The 17,724-nt window shown below is 39.1% G+C and overlaps 1 protein-coding gene across 1 annotated transcript; it reads right to left on the bottom strand.

Annotated features, from left to right (window-relative positions):
- Positions 1-1,716: 1,716 nt before the first annotated feature.
- rdh10a (retinol dehydrogenase 10a) lies at positions 1,717-16,860 on the bottom strand. The gene is made up of 6 exons (XM_038268659.1): positions 16,243-16,860; positions 15,379-15,614; positions 4,893-4,991; positions 3,885-4,030; positions 2,830-2,961; positions 1,717-2,746 (listed from the first exon to the last, which is right to left on the bottom strand). The coding sequence occupies exons 1-6, from the start codon at positions 16,526-16,528 to the stop codon at positions 2,623-2,625; spliced, it is 1,023 nt and encodes a 340-aa protein (XP_038124587.1). The 5' UTR covers positions 16,529-16,860; the 3' UTR covers positions 1,717-2,622.
- Between the last annotated feature and the right edge of the window lie 864 nt (positions 16,861-17,724).

Genomic DNA, 17,724 nt, shown 5'->3' on the forward strand with positions numbered 1-17,724 from the left:
TAAAGGGTAATCTAATAGCTTTTAGTTTATTTTTTTTTTAATGTGTAAACTAAAATAAAAAGAGAACAACAAAAAAAATGTCCACTTTAAGTTGTTTGTAAAAATATAGAATAGAATCTGAGAGTTTAGATAAAATTATGCCAAGTGATTGTTGCTCATCTAATCTTATAGTTTAAGGTAGTTCATAGTTTTTCTGGTGAAAGCTTTATTTCATCCAGGCTCAACAAAATTAGACAACAGATTGGAGAAACCATGTTCAGTCCATGCTAGGGTCCAACCAGCCACATCCTTTCCTTTGTAAACATAAGTTAACCAGATACTGATGGCAGCTTACCGCAGAATCGCTGCTGTTATAAATGAAATTGTAGAATAAAAAAACGTGCTACAATAGCTGCAGCTATAACCCTCTGAAGCCAACACCCATATCTAAATGCCGTCTGACTCAGTGGGTGGTACAATGTGGGAGAACAGTGACACTGATACCAGTCATAAGAGAAGTTGCAGATAGAAGAAAAGGGCTGGGAGGGAGTCGGTGTGACAATGAAAACTGCTCCATCGCAGTTTCAGTCATTTGGAGGATCCCGTTTCTTGTTTCTCTCTCTGCGAGAATAACCAACAGAGGTGTCATAGACACCTTACCTGCTGCTGAGTAACATTTTTGTTTCAGCTCCATAAAGACAAATTGCACTAAAAGAAATGGATCTAAATTAAGAATGCTTTTTTATAAAGATTTCTTTACAAGCAACACAACACACTGATAATAATCTAAATCACTTTATTAATTTAAGTTAGGTAGAGACACTAAACATTGAAACCACATTTGCTCTGCTATGGAACTTTTTTTTTCCGTAGAACATTAAAAAAAACGGCTTATGTTATACTGTCAAATAAAATAAACAGGCAAAAATGAAGAGGTAGAGAATTTAGGCTCATCACTGTGACTGAGGGAATGATGCCTGTTGGAATGTATTGTATTTAACATTCAGAACAAAAAAATATATTTAAAGTATATAAAATATTTATACATCAAATGTGGTGGGAATGCCCATTTGGGCAAAGGTTAACAACATTTAAACATACATTTCACTTTAACTGGTCAAAACAATGTCAATTTATACATTTTTTTTATTCAACTGGAATTATTATTTTAGTAATATTGTTCAAAATATAAATTTACAATATGAACAACACTTAGAAAAATGGACACGAATGAGTAGAAAAAAAATCATGAAGGCCTGCTCTCTGGATTTCTGTTCAAACGATACATTCTGCTTTCAGCCGCATGCCGATTCCTCCCACAAGCGAATTTGTTGTCCACTTTCCAAATGAGAGATTCATCAAAGCAATGACCGCGTCAAAGGCTACATTTACACAGCAGCCTGAAGTGACCCAAATCCGACTTTTTTTGCCCACATGCGTTCTTTATCTGATCTTTTATTGGCTGTCTGAACAACACAGATCCGATCTTTTTCAATGCGACCAAGGCCAATTGCATATGTGGTCCTGAATCCGATACGAATCTGATATTTTTAAATGCAACTTGTGTCTAAACAGCCATTCATCCGACCTGAACGTCATTAATACTCAACAAAGGTCACAATTCTCCGTCTTGCTATGCAGAAGCAGAAACAAAAACGACAACCATGGACGACGATAATGTGGAGAGCAGTCTTTTTCTTAAACCATCTTGAAAAGATTGAGTTTTTAAGGTTGAGAAAGATCACTAGATGCGCTCCAGCACGACTTGCTTGTGACATCACTGCGTCCTCTATTGCACACTTACGTTATAAGAATGCACTTCACAGAGGAAATCACATACAAGTCACATATATTTGGAAATGTGAACAGCAACGCAAAAAAAAAGTCGGATTTCACGAAAAAAATCGGGATTGAGCATTAAGGCCTGCAGTGTGAACGTAGCCAAAAAAGGTCGTCAACAACTTGGCCACTGAGTCCCATTTGGAATGCATTTCAAAACTCAAACTGTGACTAAAATTATGTCTCTAAGCAAAAAAAAAAAAAAAGGAAGAAACATGGTGATCGCTTGATTTTAAGAAATGGCACGCCATTATGAATCGCAGCAAAGAAGGTAAACTGGACTGGAAAAGAGCCTCTGCATGAGAAAATCTTGGCTTAGTTCGAAACATTGAGTTAAATCTATACAAATATCACTGACAGTGGGGGGGGGGGGGGAGCAAATCTGAATTTTCATTATAAAAATTAGAAATTACAGTGCATGTCTACAAAAATAAAATAACTGAAAAAAAGATTACTGTTTTTTTTTTTACAGTAACATACTGTATATTTCCACAATGACACTATATAAGGCTGGTGACTACATTATGTAAATAGTTAATTACTGGATACCTTTTTTGTATGATTTCAAAACTAGTGAAGGTATATAGATGTTGATTTCTAGGCAAAAAAAAAATCTAATATATCCTTTGTGTAGTACGCAGCTTTTTTGTTCCAGAGGAACAATATGGTATATCTTTGCATTTGCTCAATGCAAGTGCACCAGTCTAGATTCAGTCTTTTTCTTCTTTTCACCCTCCCCCATCTTTTATCTTCAGTGGTTGTTTCCAAATGCTTGCAGGTATAAATGCTGTAAACGCTGGTCCCCTAGATCCCGTTCTTTGCTTCATTGTTGTTCATTGCCTCCTTCCTCTGAGCTAGGAAGGGGTACATGCACTTATCGGCTCCGAGGAATCTGTACATGCACACGATGGCTTCGAAGGGCAGGATGCTGCAGAGATGGGACGAAGACGGGATTAAAAGAGGAGCGACCCAAAAGCGTTACACTGAGAGCTAATGGAGGAGGAATCCTACCTTTTCATAAAGTTAACCATGTAGATGATGCGAGGCGTACAGACCATCGGCTGATCTGTAAGGATGGCTCTCATGGCTTGCTTCACACAGAACTCCGGCGACAGGGGAGGCAGAAAAGGCTCGATCTCCTTCCTAGTTGGAATAAGAACTTTGATCATTAATATGCAAAGCCTTTAAAGCATGTAAAAACTCCTTATGTTACGACTAAAAGCTTGAAAACGGATTTCTAAATTGTGTGAACGACCATTTTCAGATCAAATCCTCAATCAGAGACGCCTCAGCCTTTTTGCTGAGGCTCTTCTAGCCATGCAGAACAGCGTTTTTGTCACTGCTGAAGAAAAGCGACCCAGCAGCACCATGCTGTTGGTGATGGTGTGTGCAGGGGGGATTTGCAGTCTTTAAATCTTTTGGCTTTTTTCAATAAAAGACAGAATTATGTAGGAGTTACTTTTCCACCTGGGCTAATGGCTCTGTTTTTCTTGGGTACATTTGTGGATAAGTTTTGCTTCACTTTTGAGGTATTAAAATAACAGAGACTGAATCTGAATCCATTTAGTATGATTTTCCTTCTATTTCAAAATAATATGTTACTTATGTTGGTCTTTCACATGAAATCCTCACTAAGGCAAATGGAAATATGTAACGTGTGTTTTGTGCATGATGAAGCTTTGCAATGTTTTTTTTTTTTATGTATTACCACTGATTAGGCTTTAAGAGTTTTGTTTTGGGGAAGGGTGGGGTGGGGACAGGGGGGTTGACAGTAAGGCCACCTGCACACAATAACCCTAAACCAAAGTGAAGACCATAACAAGAGGCAGTTAGTGTGGAGGGATGGAGGTGGTGGTGTAGACCAGGTGCACCTGGGTAACAAAAGGCAGCCCTCCTTGTTTATACAAACTGTTGACTTATGAAACTGAAATCACTGTACCGTAATTCTACCAACAAACCATCAACATCTGCTTTGAAAGCTGTTTAAAAAAAACTCTTCCCAGATGGAAGAAAAAAGAAAAACAGAGAAACCGAAGCAGTTAGACTGGCAGACTGTCGAGGCTCACCTTATCCTGCAACCTTTGAACATTCCCGTGTTGACCAGGTAAGGGCACACCAGGGTCATGTTGATGCCGTCCTTCTCCGAGGCTTTAATCTCATGGCTCAGGGACTCGTGAAACCCGATGGCACCGAACTTGCTGGCACAGTAATCCTGAAAAGAATAAAACAAAAAGAGAGCAGAAAACATTATCAAACCTGCCCCAATGGGCTCAGGGGTTTCTCCTAGCTGGTAATGATACAGCCACAAAGAAAACCTGAGGGAACCTAACTGCTTTCCTAGGGTTTCATTAGCATTCTTCTCTAAGCCATTAGTATGCTGCTCTGCTGGGCAGCAAGGTTTTGATGTGGTTCGCTGTGGAAATAATCTTAAGTACAAAAAAAAAATAAAAAAATGAAGCAGCCTCTTTAAACACACGTGTAACAATAAAGACAGGAAAAACGTTGTAGATTTCCAAAAAAATAACTTGCAGATCTGAATTCATGCAAACTTTCTGAATGCATTCTTCACGAAACAGTTGCTAATAAAATAAATAAGAATACCCTAAATATTTGAGGGGGGTCCTGTTTTGCTCTCTGTGGTTGTGGAGATAAATACCCCCCCTTTAAATATTCTATCATGCAATAGAACAAAAAAAAAACTATAGGAAGGAAAAGCATATCAATTGGAAACAGTTGTGAGCTGAATATTGAATGAGGAGCAAGTTTTTCACAAAGCAGTGATGAAGATGTTTCTGTCCCTCAGGGAGCTGTCAGCTAATTCTGGCCCCAGGGCCAGTGCCCACTGAGGGGCCCCCCAAACCCCCGCTGCTGCAGATAGAGGAATCTATACGAGACTACCGAATGCTCATCTGTGTTGCTTAATTTAACGGGTGGGGGAACAACCAGAGAAAGGGGGCCTAACCTCCTCGCTCTCAGCGTGCTAGCTGGCACGCCGTGCCATGGAGGAGAAAAGCACCGCTCGCGGATGGTGGGAACAACTCGGCTGTGTGTGTGTTTCTGTGTATGATACTAACCTCAACTCCAGCTGTGCTGAATAAACCGAGGGAGCTGGCAACAGTCACAATGTGACCGTGATTCAGCTCCAGCATCTTGGGGAGAAATGCCTTGGTGGTCTGGGGGAAGGACAGAGGAGACAGAAGGGCAAGGGGGGAAAAAAGAAGAAGGTTAGTTCACTTGTGCAGTTCGTCTGTGCCAATGCTCTTTGATCCTTCACCCCCCCCCCCCCCCCCCCCTTCAGTTTCTATCGCTTCTCCATGGAGATTCAGAAAGAAAAGTCAGAATGACAATTCATAACAGAGAGAGGGGGAGGTACAACATTTCAAGATTTAAAAACTTCTATCCCTTATAAATCCAATGTAAAAGAGAAGGAGGGCGTTGTTAAAGGGAGTGATGGAAGCGTTTCAGCAAAGTCGCTTCTTTTCCCACACAGATCTGGTGCCTTTCGTTGAGCCTTGCACTAAAGACTTGGTGACAACACCAGTCGCAGGCCTCCACTCACTCATCACCTGTAGCAGTGCAGCCTCTTTTCTACCTACACGGCCTCATCGCCCCCACCCGAGCGACTGAAAAGTTCTTCAGATGAGCCAGTCCAGCTCAGAGATGAAAGGGTTTAAAAACCACAACGCCACGTGAGAGACAGACTAGTTCCACCGGCTGCTCTGATGAGGGTTAGACGCCTACGGTACAGCTGACTCTGCCTGTCTGCTCCTGACTTTAGAGCTCATCTGCACACAGCATGAGCCAATCAGCAGGTGTGACACATAATGGCAGTGACAGGAACTGACCAATCACTCTCCCACTGGGACGTCTGCAAAGACCCAGCAGGCCTTTTGTTGGTCGCTCAGCTAATAATTTAGGTGACATATGTGCTACGAAGGTGAAGAATACATGAAACTTTCAGGGATACAGAAAGTTACTGAGGTGATGAAGTAAAATCCGCGGGCATCTTGGCAACTCAACCTTCTGTTCTCAGCAGCAACATGTGCTATCCATACTGTAATGTTTTATATATAGAGAGGGAGACATGGTTCTTGGATTAATTACATGTCAAAATGATTTTCATACAAGCTTTTTTTTTTGCGATTTATTTTTAAGTACAGAATTTTGACTTCACTCTTGATTTTTTTTTGACAGATGCCAGTCTTTAGATGCAGAAACTGCAAAAACAGGTTTGTAAAAAAAAAGGAACTAAAGTAAAGAACTAATCTGATAGGATGAAAAAATGACTGATTAAAGATAGAAAGGATTGAAAACAATGAATAAAAGAGCAAGTAAGGAAGGAATGGTAGAATAAAAGAGGGCAGAAAAAATTAAGTTTCTTAATATATTATTAATATACAATTACAACGGTGCTGCTTATAAAATTTTAAACTAAAGGGATGTTTCATTCTGTTTCTTCCCTCAAAAAGTTTTTTCAGGCAGCTTAAGAACCCTAAAAATATTTGAATACTCTTTTTTTTTCTCCATGTCCCAAAAAAATAGGTTGTTTTAGTATCTTTTGAAAATTATATAATTTTTAAATTACTTTTTTTTAAATAATGTGTGTTAAAATAAACTAAAGGCAAGGGTTTTATTATCTGAACTCCTTGCCAGATAAATTATCCATCCTTCTTCATAAACATTTACAGAAGGGGAGCACAGGGCCAGCGAGAGCTTGGTACCTGGTAGCACAGCCATGGAACCGCCAGAGCAGAGAGGAAAAAGGCTCATTAAAACTGCACACCGAGATTAACTTTTGTGTTGTAGATGCCTTTCTGCTTGTTTAGTGAGGTCAAAACTAAACAGAGAGGCTGTTGTAAGAAACAGAAATGACTTCATTGTTGGAGTTCATTTTTAGTCAGGTATAACTGATCTGAAATGGATCCAGACATCTGCAGTTTTCCAGAACATAAATTTTAGGGTTGGTGCAATATTCAACTCATCAAGTGATGGGGCCCAAAGAGAGGTAGCAATGAGAATGCTAGGCCTGGGCAAATGCTGAGCGGGGTCTCTATGAGCCAGAATGGCAACAGAGGGAGAGAGTTGCGTGCAAATGAAGAATTACCTCAAGATATGCCCGTACCTGACTTGAGCCAAAATTTCCCACTCCCAAAGCAACTTCTTGACAGCAGAGAATGACTTGATCTGGCACAATTCTTTACAGTCCAAGCCAGTTATTGGATTTCAGCTGGACAGATTTGCTGAGTGGTCTTATAACCTGGAACTGATATAGGAAAGATTTTTCCCTCAAGCTGAGGATGACCCTGAGTGTGACCAACCATCCCATCTCTCTCCCACCCTGCCGGGATGTCCTGCTTCTCATGGCAGCTCTGGCATGTGGGTATGACCCCCACTGACCTCTCAGACACAAAATGTGTGAAGGCAACCAGAGTCTCGTGTCTTACATCAGAGCCGCCGTAATTGGGTCTCAACGCTCTCTTGTTCCGCTAAATTACCCGTTGACACAAGCGGGCCTCCTTGGCCCAAGTGGGGGTGCCCAGCCCGCTGCACCCCCTCCTAATTGGTGAGTGCCCCCCGGAGCATTTAAGCCACACAAAGCTTCTTGCAGCTGGGGTGTCAGGCTGCATTAGTGCTAGCGCCTGACCAACAGGAATATGAACGAAATTTTGGCCTTTGCTTTGGACCAGATGGCCATTTAATTGGGTTGACTTTTCCTTGGATGAGTGAATGAAGGAGAGGGAGCAAAAAACTTTCTGAGTACCGGAGTTTGACTGAATGAGGAAGCAGAATGGGCTGAGTTAATTTAAGTGATCATAATGCATGATTGATGAAGGCTGCTCCAGGTAGATGGACCAAGTTAACTAGCCAGCAATTGTTGCTTTTTCATAACTCTTACAGAAACAAGTTGTACAACCAGGAACCAATATATAGGAACAATTAAGTTCAGTACTGAGAAAGCTCTGCTGAAAGTCCCAAATGACATTCTCATGGCCTCAGATAATGGCATTGTATCTGTACTTGTGCTTTTAGATGAAAATGCTGCATTTGATACCATCTGTCATAATATTTTTTCAGAAAGGCTTGAACATTCTGCAGGTATTACAGGAACAGCAATAGGCTGTTTTAAACCTTATTTGTTTGACAGATTTTAGTTTGCTCAGTTTAATGATAAACGTTTCCTCAAGAACCAGAGTTACCTGGGGTACCACAGGGATCAGTGCTAGGACCAATTCTCTTTACTATGCTCCCAGCTGGTAGAATTATCAGACAGCATGGGATTCATTATCACTGTTATGCTGATGATACTTAGTTGTATTTGTCCATAAATCCTGATGTAACCAACCCGCTATATAGATTACAGACTACTAGAGTATTTGAAAACGAAGGTTGTTAGTCAGTAACCTTATCTGCATTTTTTTAATAATCAAAAAATAAATAAAAACCTTGCTGCTATGTTTGATCAGGACCTTTCATTTAAATCAGATATCAAAGAGGTTTCTATAATGTGCTTCTTTCATCTCCATAGTATTGCAAGAATTAAATATAATATGTTGATCGAGGGGTGAGAGTAAGAAACTAGTAAATGCATTTGATATGTCAGGGTTGGACTATTGTAATTCTCTACTATTAGGAAGTCCACACGCTGTAGCTAAAAACCTTCAGCTAATCCAGCTTTAATTTTCCAGATGAGAATTAAAAAGAGAAATCTCTCCTATCTTAGAATATCTTTATTGACTTCCTGTTAAATCCATAATAGAATTTAAAATCCTCCTTCTCACTTATAAAGCCTTAAATGGTCAAACTCCCTCTTATATCAGAGATCTGATTGTTCCTTATGTTCCTAACAGAGCACTTCGCTCTCAATCTGCAGGTTTACTAGTGGTTCCTAGAATTTCTAAAAGTAGAATAGGAGGCAGATCTTTTAGTTATCTGTGGAACCAACTACCAGTTTTGGTCCGTGAGGCAGACACCCTGTCTACTTTTAAAGCTAGGATTAAAACTTTCATTTTTGATTAAGCTTATAGTTAGATTGATTCAGGTTATCTTCAGCTATCTCTATGCTACTATAGGCTTAAGCTGCTGGAAGACAGAGGGACCACTTTACATCTTTCTGATTCATTTGATCTGCCCTCTCTAATTCTGCAGTATTTATTAGTTCAACTGTTATGCACTATTTTTTTCATCATCATTATCATATGGTCTGCTCTGGTTTGGCTGTGACACCATCCTGGATTGAGGTATCAGCTGTGCTGCTGCCACCTTTGATTGTAGATGATAGATTTGGGCCTGTTTTCCAGTGTTTTTTCTACCCAATATATATATATAGCTTTATCAGATTTCTAGCTTTAATTAGAACTAGATTGCTCTTTCTAATGCAGAGTAGTGCATACCCATACATGAGTTCTACAAAGTTTAGCTCTCAGCCCATTATTGTTTTATTCATGTAAATAACATAAGACAAAGCATTGCAAACTATTCTCTGCTGAGGACACTGTAATTTACTGCTCTGCTCATACTCTTTCAATGTGTTTGAATACATCCAACATGCCTGACAGAAGCTCATACAAAAACAGCTGTTACAGTAATTACTTTATTAAAAGCTGAGATAAGTTTTTACCAAGGTTGAAAGCTGAGGTGGGCATTACATAAGGGCTTTATGAAAATATGGTTACAAAAATATGTTTAATTTTAAATATCTAAGATTTCTTTAATTATTAATCTGTCATTAAAGTAGTTTATTATTATCTTGTAAAAGGGCTGAAGTTCTTATTAGCATTATCTTGTAGAAATACGTATTGCTTGCTGCTACTGAATATAGAAATAGATTGAATACAAATGCATTGGCTAACTCTCTTTTTAAACTGTCTGCTAATTGGGATGTTCCTACTTTCAGGAAAATTGAAATGGTGTTTCCAAGAGTCAGAACTTAACTGAAAGAAAACACAAAGAAAACATTTGGGTTCAGCCTTTAATGCCAGGAACAAATGTAAATCTGAATGTGTCCAGCTATTTTTACAACCAACAGATAAATATAAAGCCCTGGTAAAAAAATCTAAGTCTGGTCTAGAGGTTTGTAACTACTTTTTTGAGTCAGTTACAAATTTTTTTTTATCCTTTTTTGTCAGTGAATTGGAGACCTGTGATGTTATTTTAAAAACAGGGCTTAAATAAAGGAGGTGATGATGAGATCAACCAAAAGGAGTAATTTCTAAGGTTTAAATCGTAATGTAAATGCTTCACTGCACCTTTAAACCCACTGTTTCATCAGAAACATCCAACTATTTAATATATATGATCTTTCCCATGATTAGTTATTGAGCTCTAAATTAAATATTAAGTCATTCTGCAAAGTAAAGAAAAGAGGCAGAATGTTTTTTGGTTCTCACTTGAATGACTTAGAGCCATTCCACATTTTCTAGTCTCATCAGAAATTTAATTAAAGAGAAAGATTGATGGGGCATGAACAGGTACATAGGAAGGGGAGGAGTGATAAGCATTCTCATGAAGGAGTACAGGTGCATTAGGCCGGAGGAGGGGCCCTTATAAAACTAGTCAAGTAGGACCATTCTGCCTGGCTGCCTCTTTTCTATGTCTAAAGACGGAACGCTGCCTGCGGAACTTGGCTCCTGTCGCCTGGCATCTTGTCAAGCTGATCCACAGACAAGAAACCAATTGTCAGATAAAGTGGGTCAGCAGCAGCTTACCATTACCCTCTTGCCTAGCTTATGCATGGGATGGCACTGCGTTCTTTTCCCGCCATGTCATGCATTAGCACAAGAGAACAAGGATCTCCGTGGCGGGGAAGGAGAAACAAATATTAATCATTTACCAAACCACCTGTTCGATAACCGGCTCAAGATGCTGAGGCTGATTTGCTTTCATGTCATTCCACAACATAGCTGTGAATCTTCAAACAGAAACGGCTCTGGTGTCCCTCGCAAAATGACTGTGCATCCCATATGCCAACATGACTCAGAAGTGGGAAACATTACAAACGTTCAGGTGGACTAATGAAAACATCAGAGCGAGTCATGCTCCCTCTTAGTAAAAAGAAAAATCTTAAGAGAAGAAAGCGACTGAATTATGATGTGTGTGTGTGGCAGAGCCAGATAAATGAAGCTGGCCTTGGTGACTCCCTTCCAGCTGCACCCACTGCCTCCAAATCCCTTGGGTTGGGAGGAGTCAGAGAGGCCCCATGGAAGGAGGAGAGATGGAGTGTGGGGTCTGGGTTCGGCTGCTTTGGCAGACAACCACACTACGATTACCCTGCGTTTCCTGCTGCAGTCTCAGTCATTGCCTCACTCCTGATGCAGAGTCCAAAACTTGTACAAATCAGAAACTGTTGTTACAACTGACTTTTTTCTTCTTTCGTTATGCTGATAAAATATGAGGAAAACTTTCTTTTTTTTTTTTACTTTTTTGAAACAGTATCAGACCTCTGAGAGAAACCAGTTTAGCTTTTTTTGTTTATGCTTATAGATGTTCTGCAAGGATGACGTTCCATACTGCTATCGGTTTTATAGGAATTAAAAGCCTTAATTAAGGATAGTCCTGTATGATCATTTAATAAAATGCTCCAAATCACGAGTCTTTTAATATCTTCTCCCTGCTCTTGATAGAAGTCTGTTCTGAAAAAATGCTTTATTTCTTATTTCTGTGCCTGATTGTTGGAAGATAATTTCTATGAATACCTCCTAATGGTGCTATAATATTCTAAAAGCAGTCCACCATCGTACTTAAACACAACCTCCTTAATTATCAGTGTAATTTGTATTCTAGCATTAGATGGTCTGCTTTGTGTTTTGGGACTAAGTATAAGCTGTTGACTCTAGCAATCAGCTTAAAAAAACTAAACAGCTGCATCTGGGAATACATATGAATTCAATTATTTTTAAACAACCCGAAAAGATTGTAAATGCTCAAACATCTGGATGTAAGTATGTTATTTCCAAAGAACTGACTATATTATAGTATTCTAAGCTAATCTCAAATTGTTGCAGGTGCTCTTGTAAAAGTATGTGTATGTATATATATATATATATATCAGTGGCGGCTGGTGAAAACTATTTTTGGTGGGGCTGCTATAGCCTAGTGTATGTCTCCAACTAATCCGGAATAAGAATTCAAATAAACAATTGGACAATACATACAATTTAACAGTAATGATTTAATTTACTATATAATAACAGTAACAGTGATGATTTGGGTCACTGTGACGGGGTTCTTTGGCCTCCAAGAATCCAGTCTCAGTCGGGTTACCGGTGTTGGTGATTTATTGAGCTCAAAAACTCAAAACAGGGTGCAAAAGAAACTAAACATGTACAAGATACTCTGGGCCTCAGCCTCCCTCCAGTTACCAGCAATGTAACAAAGAAACAGAAAACAAAAATTGCCGCTTTTCTTCCCACAGCCCTCATTAAATAGTTTAAGCCCCTCACATCAGGCTCTCTTATTTCTGATTTCTTCTCATTAATCAGTTTTGTCCATATATTACATCCACAAACAATTGATGTACAAAAACAAATAATTTTTACAACTTAATTCTTTTACACAGATTCATTGACTTATTCAATTACACCAAACTGGGTTTGAACCCAGCAAAGACGCAGCCAGACTGAAGATGACAAGTCCCCGTAGCATAAACACGTACACACACACACACACACCCACACACACACACACACACACAGCTAACCCCACTGAAATATTAAGTGTGCCCCCTCAATACGCCAGCAGGTAACCAGGAACAGCTTGTGTGTTTTAAGTTAATGGAGCTACTGGTCTCAGCGCGAGTGTATTGGTCCTCACAAACACAGTATAACAGGAATGTGTGTGTGGCGCGCAAAGTTAGAGAGGTTGTTTTAAGCGACGAGGTGGATTCGTCACAGTCACAATAACCATGACATGAAATGTTCATATCCTACAACAGGGATATTCTTCTGGCAAACGGGTAGATAAATAAGGATCTCACCGAATTTGGTGGAAGCTGCATCTCGGTCGTTACATTCGCCATCTTCCCTTTAATTGTCTGCACCTGCGCTTGGGTTCAGAAGCCTGTTAAAGCGCAGTATTTTCAGCGCCCCAAGACCATAAAGTTCTGAGACGCTGATTGGCCATTAAATTCACCTAGCAATAGTACATGATTGACAGATTCTCTGCAAATGTGGGTCAGTCTGATCACAGCCCCCAGAACAGAGACGGTAGGAGTCTGTCTGTGGAAATCCACAAATTAATGACAATAGATAGGGAAATGTAGTTTATATAATTTGTTTTGCTTATAGGTACACAGTCTAGAGAGTAAAACTGACATTTATGAGTTAATTTCTAAAAATATATTTTACGTTTCTCTCTTCTTATCAGGGAGGGCGGTGCCCCAGCGCCCCCTATGGGCCGGCCGCCACTGATATATATATATATATATATATATATATATATATATATATATATATATATATATATATATATATATATATATATATATATATATATATATATATATATATATATATATATATATATATATATATATATAGGACAAAAAGGTACCACCTGCATGCAGTGAGCAACAGTGTTTGTGAGAGGATAGTGGTCAGGTCTCTGTTAGTCTAAGCTCTATTCATCTAGCTTGTGTCGTTAATGAACCACATCCTCCATTCTGGCTGTCGCCATTCATTAAATCCTTCTTTCATCTACGTCCTCTCCTCCTCCCTCCTCCCTCGCTCGTCTCCACCCCACCTCTAAAGAAACCACACTCTCCATAGAATACTGGAGATACACAAACACAGCTTTCTATTAGGAATCCCCAAATCTGCCACCCAACCACTGAATAGTGACTCCAAATCCTGGATGTAAAAGAACACGAGGAGAGCCAGCAGAGAGGAGAACGAATGAAGAAGCAATTAGGAAGGAAATACGCAACATGTTTGACAACACAAGAGGTTTTCATGCCCAATTATGGAGCTTCAGTGTGGTTTCATGGCATCACTGAGGATGTATCTCCATTTAAAAACAACCTGCAGCCACAGAAAAGGAAAACAATTGGTTTTCAAACATAATGTGACAATTACTACAACAAGGCTTCTACTAGGTGTGAGGACCATTACTATGCAGGAAAAAAAAACCCTGGAAAACAGATTAAATAAATATATAGAGCGACATTTAATTATGCACAGGCATGACAGCTGCTGAACAGAGCCCACTGCTAAGTGATAAAAAATATTTTCATTCCAGAGTCCCATCTTTTAGCGTCTTTCACAGAGCCTAAGGACGCATCTTTTTTTTTTTATCACAGTGAGAGAATGCAACTACGGAAGGTCAAACATGCCATAATTCAACAAGATAAAAATTGGTTATAATTTCATTGGAAATATAATAAATACACATTTTAATTGTTTAATTTGATGCAAAATTAAATCATTATATGTGAAAAAAATCAAATAATTATTTTCTAGAATTCTTGAAATGGTTACTAACTATTACTAAATTTTCTCATTAAATACATCTTAAAGTCTGATTGGATAAATATACAATCATTCATTTTGAGACTAGTCATCTATGATGGTGGTCAGATTGTCCGGTGGCACCTGTGTACGGCAGCCTCACTTCTGTCAGTGTGTCCCAGGGCAGCTGTGGCTACAATGTAGCACGCCACCATCAGTGTTTGAATGTATGAATCACTGAATGATTGTAAATCCCTCTGGATTCCTCCCAATTCAAAAGATGCTATATGACATTTACCTTTTACTCATCCATAACAATCCATTGACTGGCACACCATAAAAGTGTATAGAATATTATAAATTCATAATTAAATTTTTACTTAAAAATATGGAAAAAAATATTTTAAAACATACATATATGTACATATATATGTATATGTGTATATTTATAGTAGTATAGTAGTAGAATATATATAGTAGTGTTTTATATATGTATATCTGACATCAAGAAATTATTATTGTATTTACATATTTACTCTGGCACTTTTGACCCTCCATATGGCACACTATATTTATTTTCCCCTACACTACAGCTCATATTTATTTAAACTAAATGTTTAAGTGCAAAACATGTTCCTTTGGAGATAAGAAGGCAGAGGAAGAACCCTGGGAGAGGAGCCAAAAGAAAATATGATACAGATCCCCATAAAATCACCACCTACCACTAAAAAGTGCTGCACTGAAATGAGGCTTTGACAGAGCCCTGTCTCATCACACAAGGATAAAGGAAGGGTTTCCATACCACAATATCAGCAGAGAACAGGGGAAGTTTCATTAAAGAAAAACCTTGTGACTTTCCTGTGGCAGACCTTTAGCTGAGGAGCGAACATCAAAGATGCCTATTTTTGGTCACATACTTTCACTTTCCCTCTCAGTGAGGGATTCAGAAACATCTTTGTATTTTGACTGGGAGATCAGGAGGTGGGATAAGATATGAAGGAGGCGTGGGAGGTGGAGTGGAAAATGATGGCATCACATTGCTTGTGAAAATGCTACTTTTTCACATGCTTCATTATAGTACAACCACAAAGCAAAGAAAGAAAAAGTTGAAAAAACGTACCCAGAAGTGTGCGTGACAGTTGACCACCATGGTGCGCTCAATCAGCTCATCAGGGCACTCCAGCAGGTGGTGGCCTGAAACCACGCCGGCATTGTTGATCAGTATGTCCACCTCGCCGACCTCTCGCCGCACCTTCTCTGCAGTGGAATACACACTCTCACGCTTTCCCACATCACACACATAGGTGTAGACCTGAGGCTTAAAAGCAGGGACCTCCTCCACTCCACCAACAGGCCCTGAAGAAGGAAGAATAGAATCTAGATGAGTGGGGCTGTCAGAGTCAACTGTGTGAAAGGAAAAAGACCAAAGTTTTCTTGTTTTCACATGCAACCTGTCGAAAAATATCACTTAGAAATACACTTTTTTTCTTCTATATCAAAAGCTGCAGATCTTTAATCTTTCTAAGATTTTTATTTGACCTCCCCCCTAAACTGTTTCAAATAATTTAGGATTTTACAGAATTACAGGTTTTCAGCATGTTATAAATAAATAAATATAAATAGATTAGGATTAAGACTTTGATATCAAGGCTTTTTTTCAGATATTTATCTTTTTTTTATTTTAAAACACTTGGAATCCTCACATAGGGTACAAATAAAAAACTGTATCATGAAACTGTAGCCATCAGAATATGTGATTTCCTGTTATTGATCATGCGGTTGAATTATCAGTGCCAATCATTGAAAAATTGTCTGATTCCGATCAATCTGCTCAATCAGTGCAACTCTGGATAAAGCTGCTGCACAAATAAGGTAATATAATAGAATAATAATAATTTTCATGCTTTGTGCTTTCAAACAAAGCAGGTTGGTGTGTGTTTTTTCCTAGACAGAGTGAGATCTAAAGTCCTCCAGGCTGACTTACCGTCTGTGGCGGCGGGAGTCTCCGTTTCTCGGTATATCTCTCGCACCATCTCCGCTGTTTCCTCGTTGCTCTGGCTGTTTATGTCCCACAGGACGAGGACTGCGCGTCTCCGGGCGAACTCCTTGGCAAACAGCCGCCCGAGGCCGCTGCCGGCCCCGGTGATCACGCACACCTGTCCCGCCACGCTCTTCTCCTTGGGTTGCACGACCCACTTGGCCCCGGCTGTCACAAACGACCAAAGCACCTTTAAAATAACCACGAAGAACTCCGCGATGATCATCATCATCTTTCTAGCGATTTTAGATAAGACGCGCAAAAAAATAAATAAATAAATAAATAAAAAATCTGTAGTTCCTTATTTATTTGTTTCTTTTCTAAATAGATATCCAACCTGTTAACAGCAGAGGGGTGAGCTTTCCCCGACAGAACTTGGATCAAAGCAGTGAGGAGCGCGCGCGAGCACTGAGATCAAAGGATCAGTTAAAGGGACCGACTGGCTGTTTTAGCACTGATCTGCGGTGACTAAGGAGCAGCTTCTATGCTTTCTGTCTGCTACTCTCTCTGCTGCTGCTGCTGCTGCTGCTGCTCCACATCTCATGTCATTCAGATCCGCATCTCACTCGCTATTTATTCAGTCCTCCCATCCAACGCTAGACCCAATAGGAGTGGGCGCCTGACAGACTGAAGTGCCAGCTCCCTGCTCTGCACTCAGTAGGTGATGTAAGGCAAATATTTTTACAATAATCTGTTGCAGATCTGTTTGAATCCCCCCCCCCAACACTTAAAAAGGAAATGATAGGCCTATTTCCTTTGATATAGAAAAAATAAGTTAGCACCTAATGCAATTTGTGTCAAAATTGACATTGTTGTTCTGTTAAATAAATGATACAAATGTAATTGGTCATTATTTAGATACATTTTTCTAACCTGGTTTGTCCCCCATTAAAATAAATAAATAAAAAGTAAGAGTGTTATAAATCTATTCCTACAAGTTTGTAATTAGGTTTCCACCCTTTAAATGTTATGTTCATTTTATTTTCATTTTAAACAAGCCCATTTTTGTTTGTAAATGTGATGATCATCAATGGTTAAATTGTATGACATTAACAAATCCTGTCTAAACAACTGAAATCTGTTTGTTACTTGTTGGTTAGGTTTTTCTCATTTTCTTAACTGTTATTTGTATACACTTTTCTAAAGTGCACATTCTGCTATAACCTTTTGCTTGTATAACACCACAATTTCCCCATTGTGGGACAATAAATGGATTTTCTTTTCTATCCTATTCTATATTGGTTGAAGTATGACTGAATACAACAGGTCAAAGTTTTAATATGTAATAACTTGCGGTCCATGGGTTGAAAGTATTCAGTTTTTATCCCACTAAATCACTAATAATAAACTCAAAGCTTTGAGTTTCTAAACCTGAGGCGGTGATTTTCATGCAAAAACAAAAAGCAAATCCCCAGTGCTTTCAACCAG

The sequence above is a fragment of the Cyprinodon tularosa genome, unplaced genomic scaffold, assembly GCF_016077235.1.
Source record: "Cyprinodon tularosa strain WSP-4 unplaced genomic scaffold, ASM1607723v1 ctg707, whole genome shotgun sequence".
Classification (NCBI taxonomy): Eukaryota; Metazoa; Chordata; class Actinopteri; order Cyprinodontiformes; family Cyprinodontidae; genus Cyprinodon; species Cyprinodon tularosa.

Excerpts from the sequence above, each read along its gene's own strand:
- rdh10a (XM_038268659.1), bottom strand. The coding sequence starts at position 16,528 with ATGATGATGATCATCGCGGAGTTCTTCGTGGTTATTTTAAAGGTGCTT. Across the intron at positions 4,992-15,378 it reads ACTGTCACGCACACTTCTGG|ACCACCAAGGCATTTCTCCC; the intron begins GTACGTTTTTTC and ends TCCTTCCCCCAG. Across the intron at positions 4,031-4,892 it reads TCAGCACAGCTGGAGTTGAG|GATTACTGTGCCAGCAAGTT; the intron begins GTTAGTATCATA and ends TATTCTTTTCAG.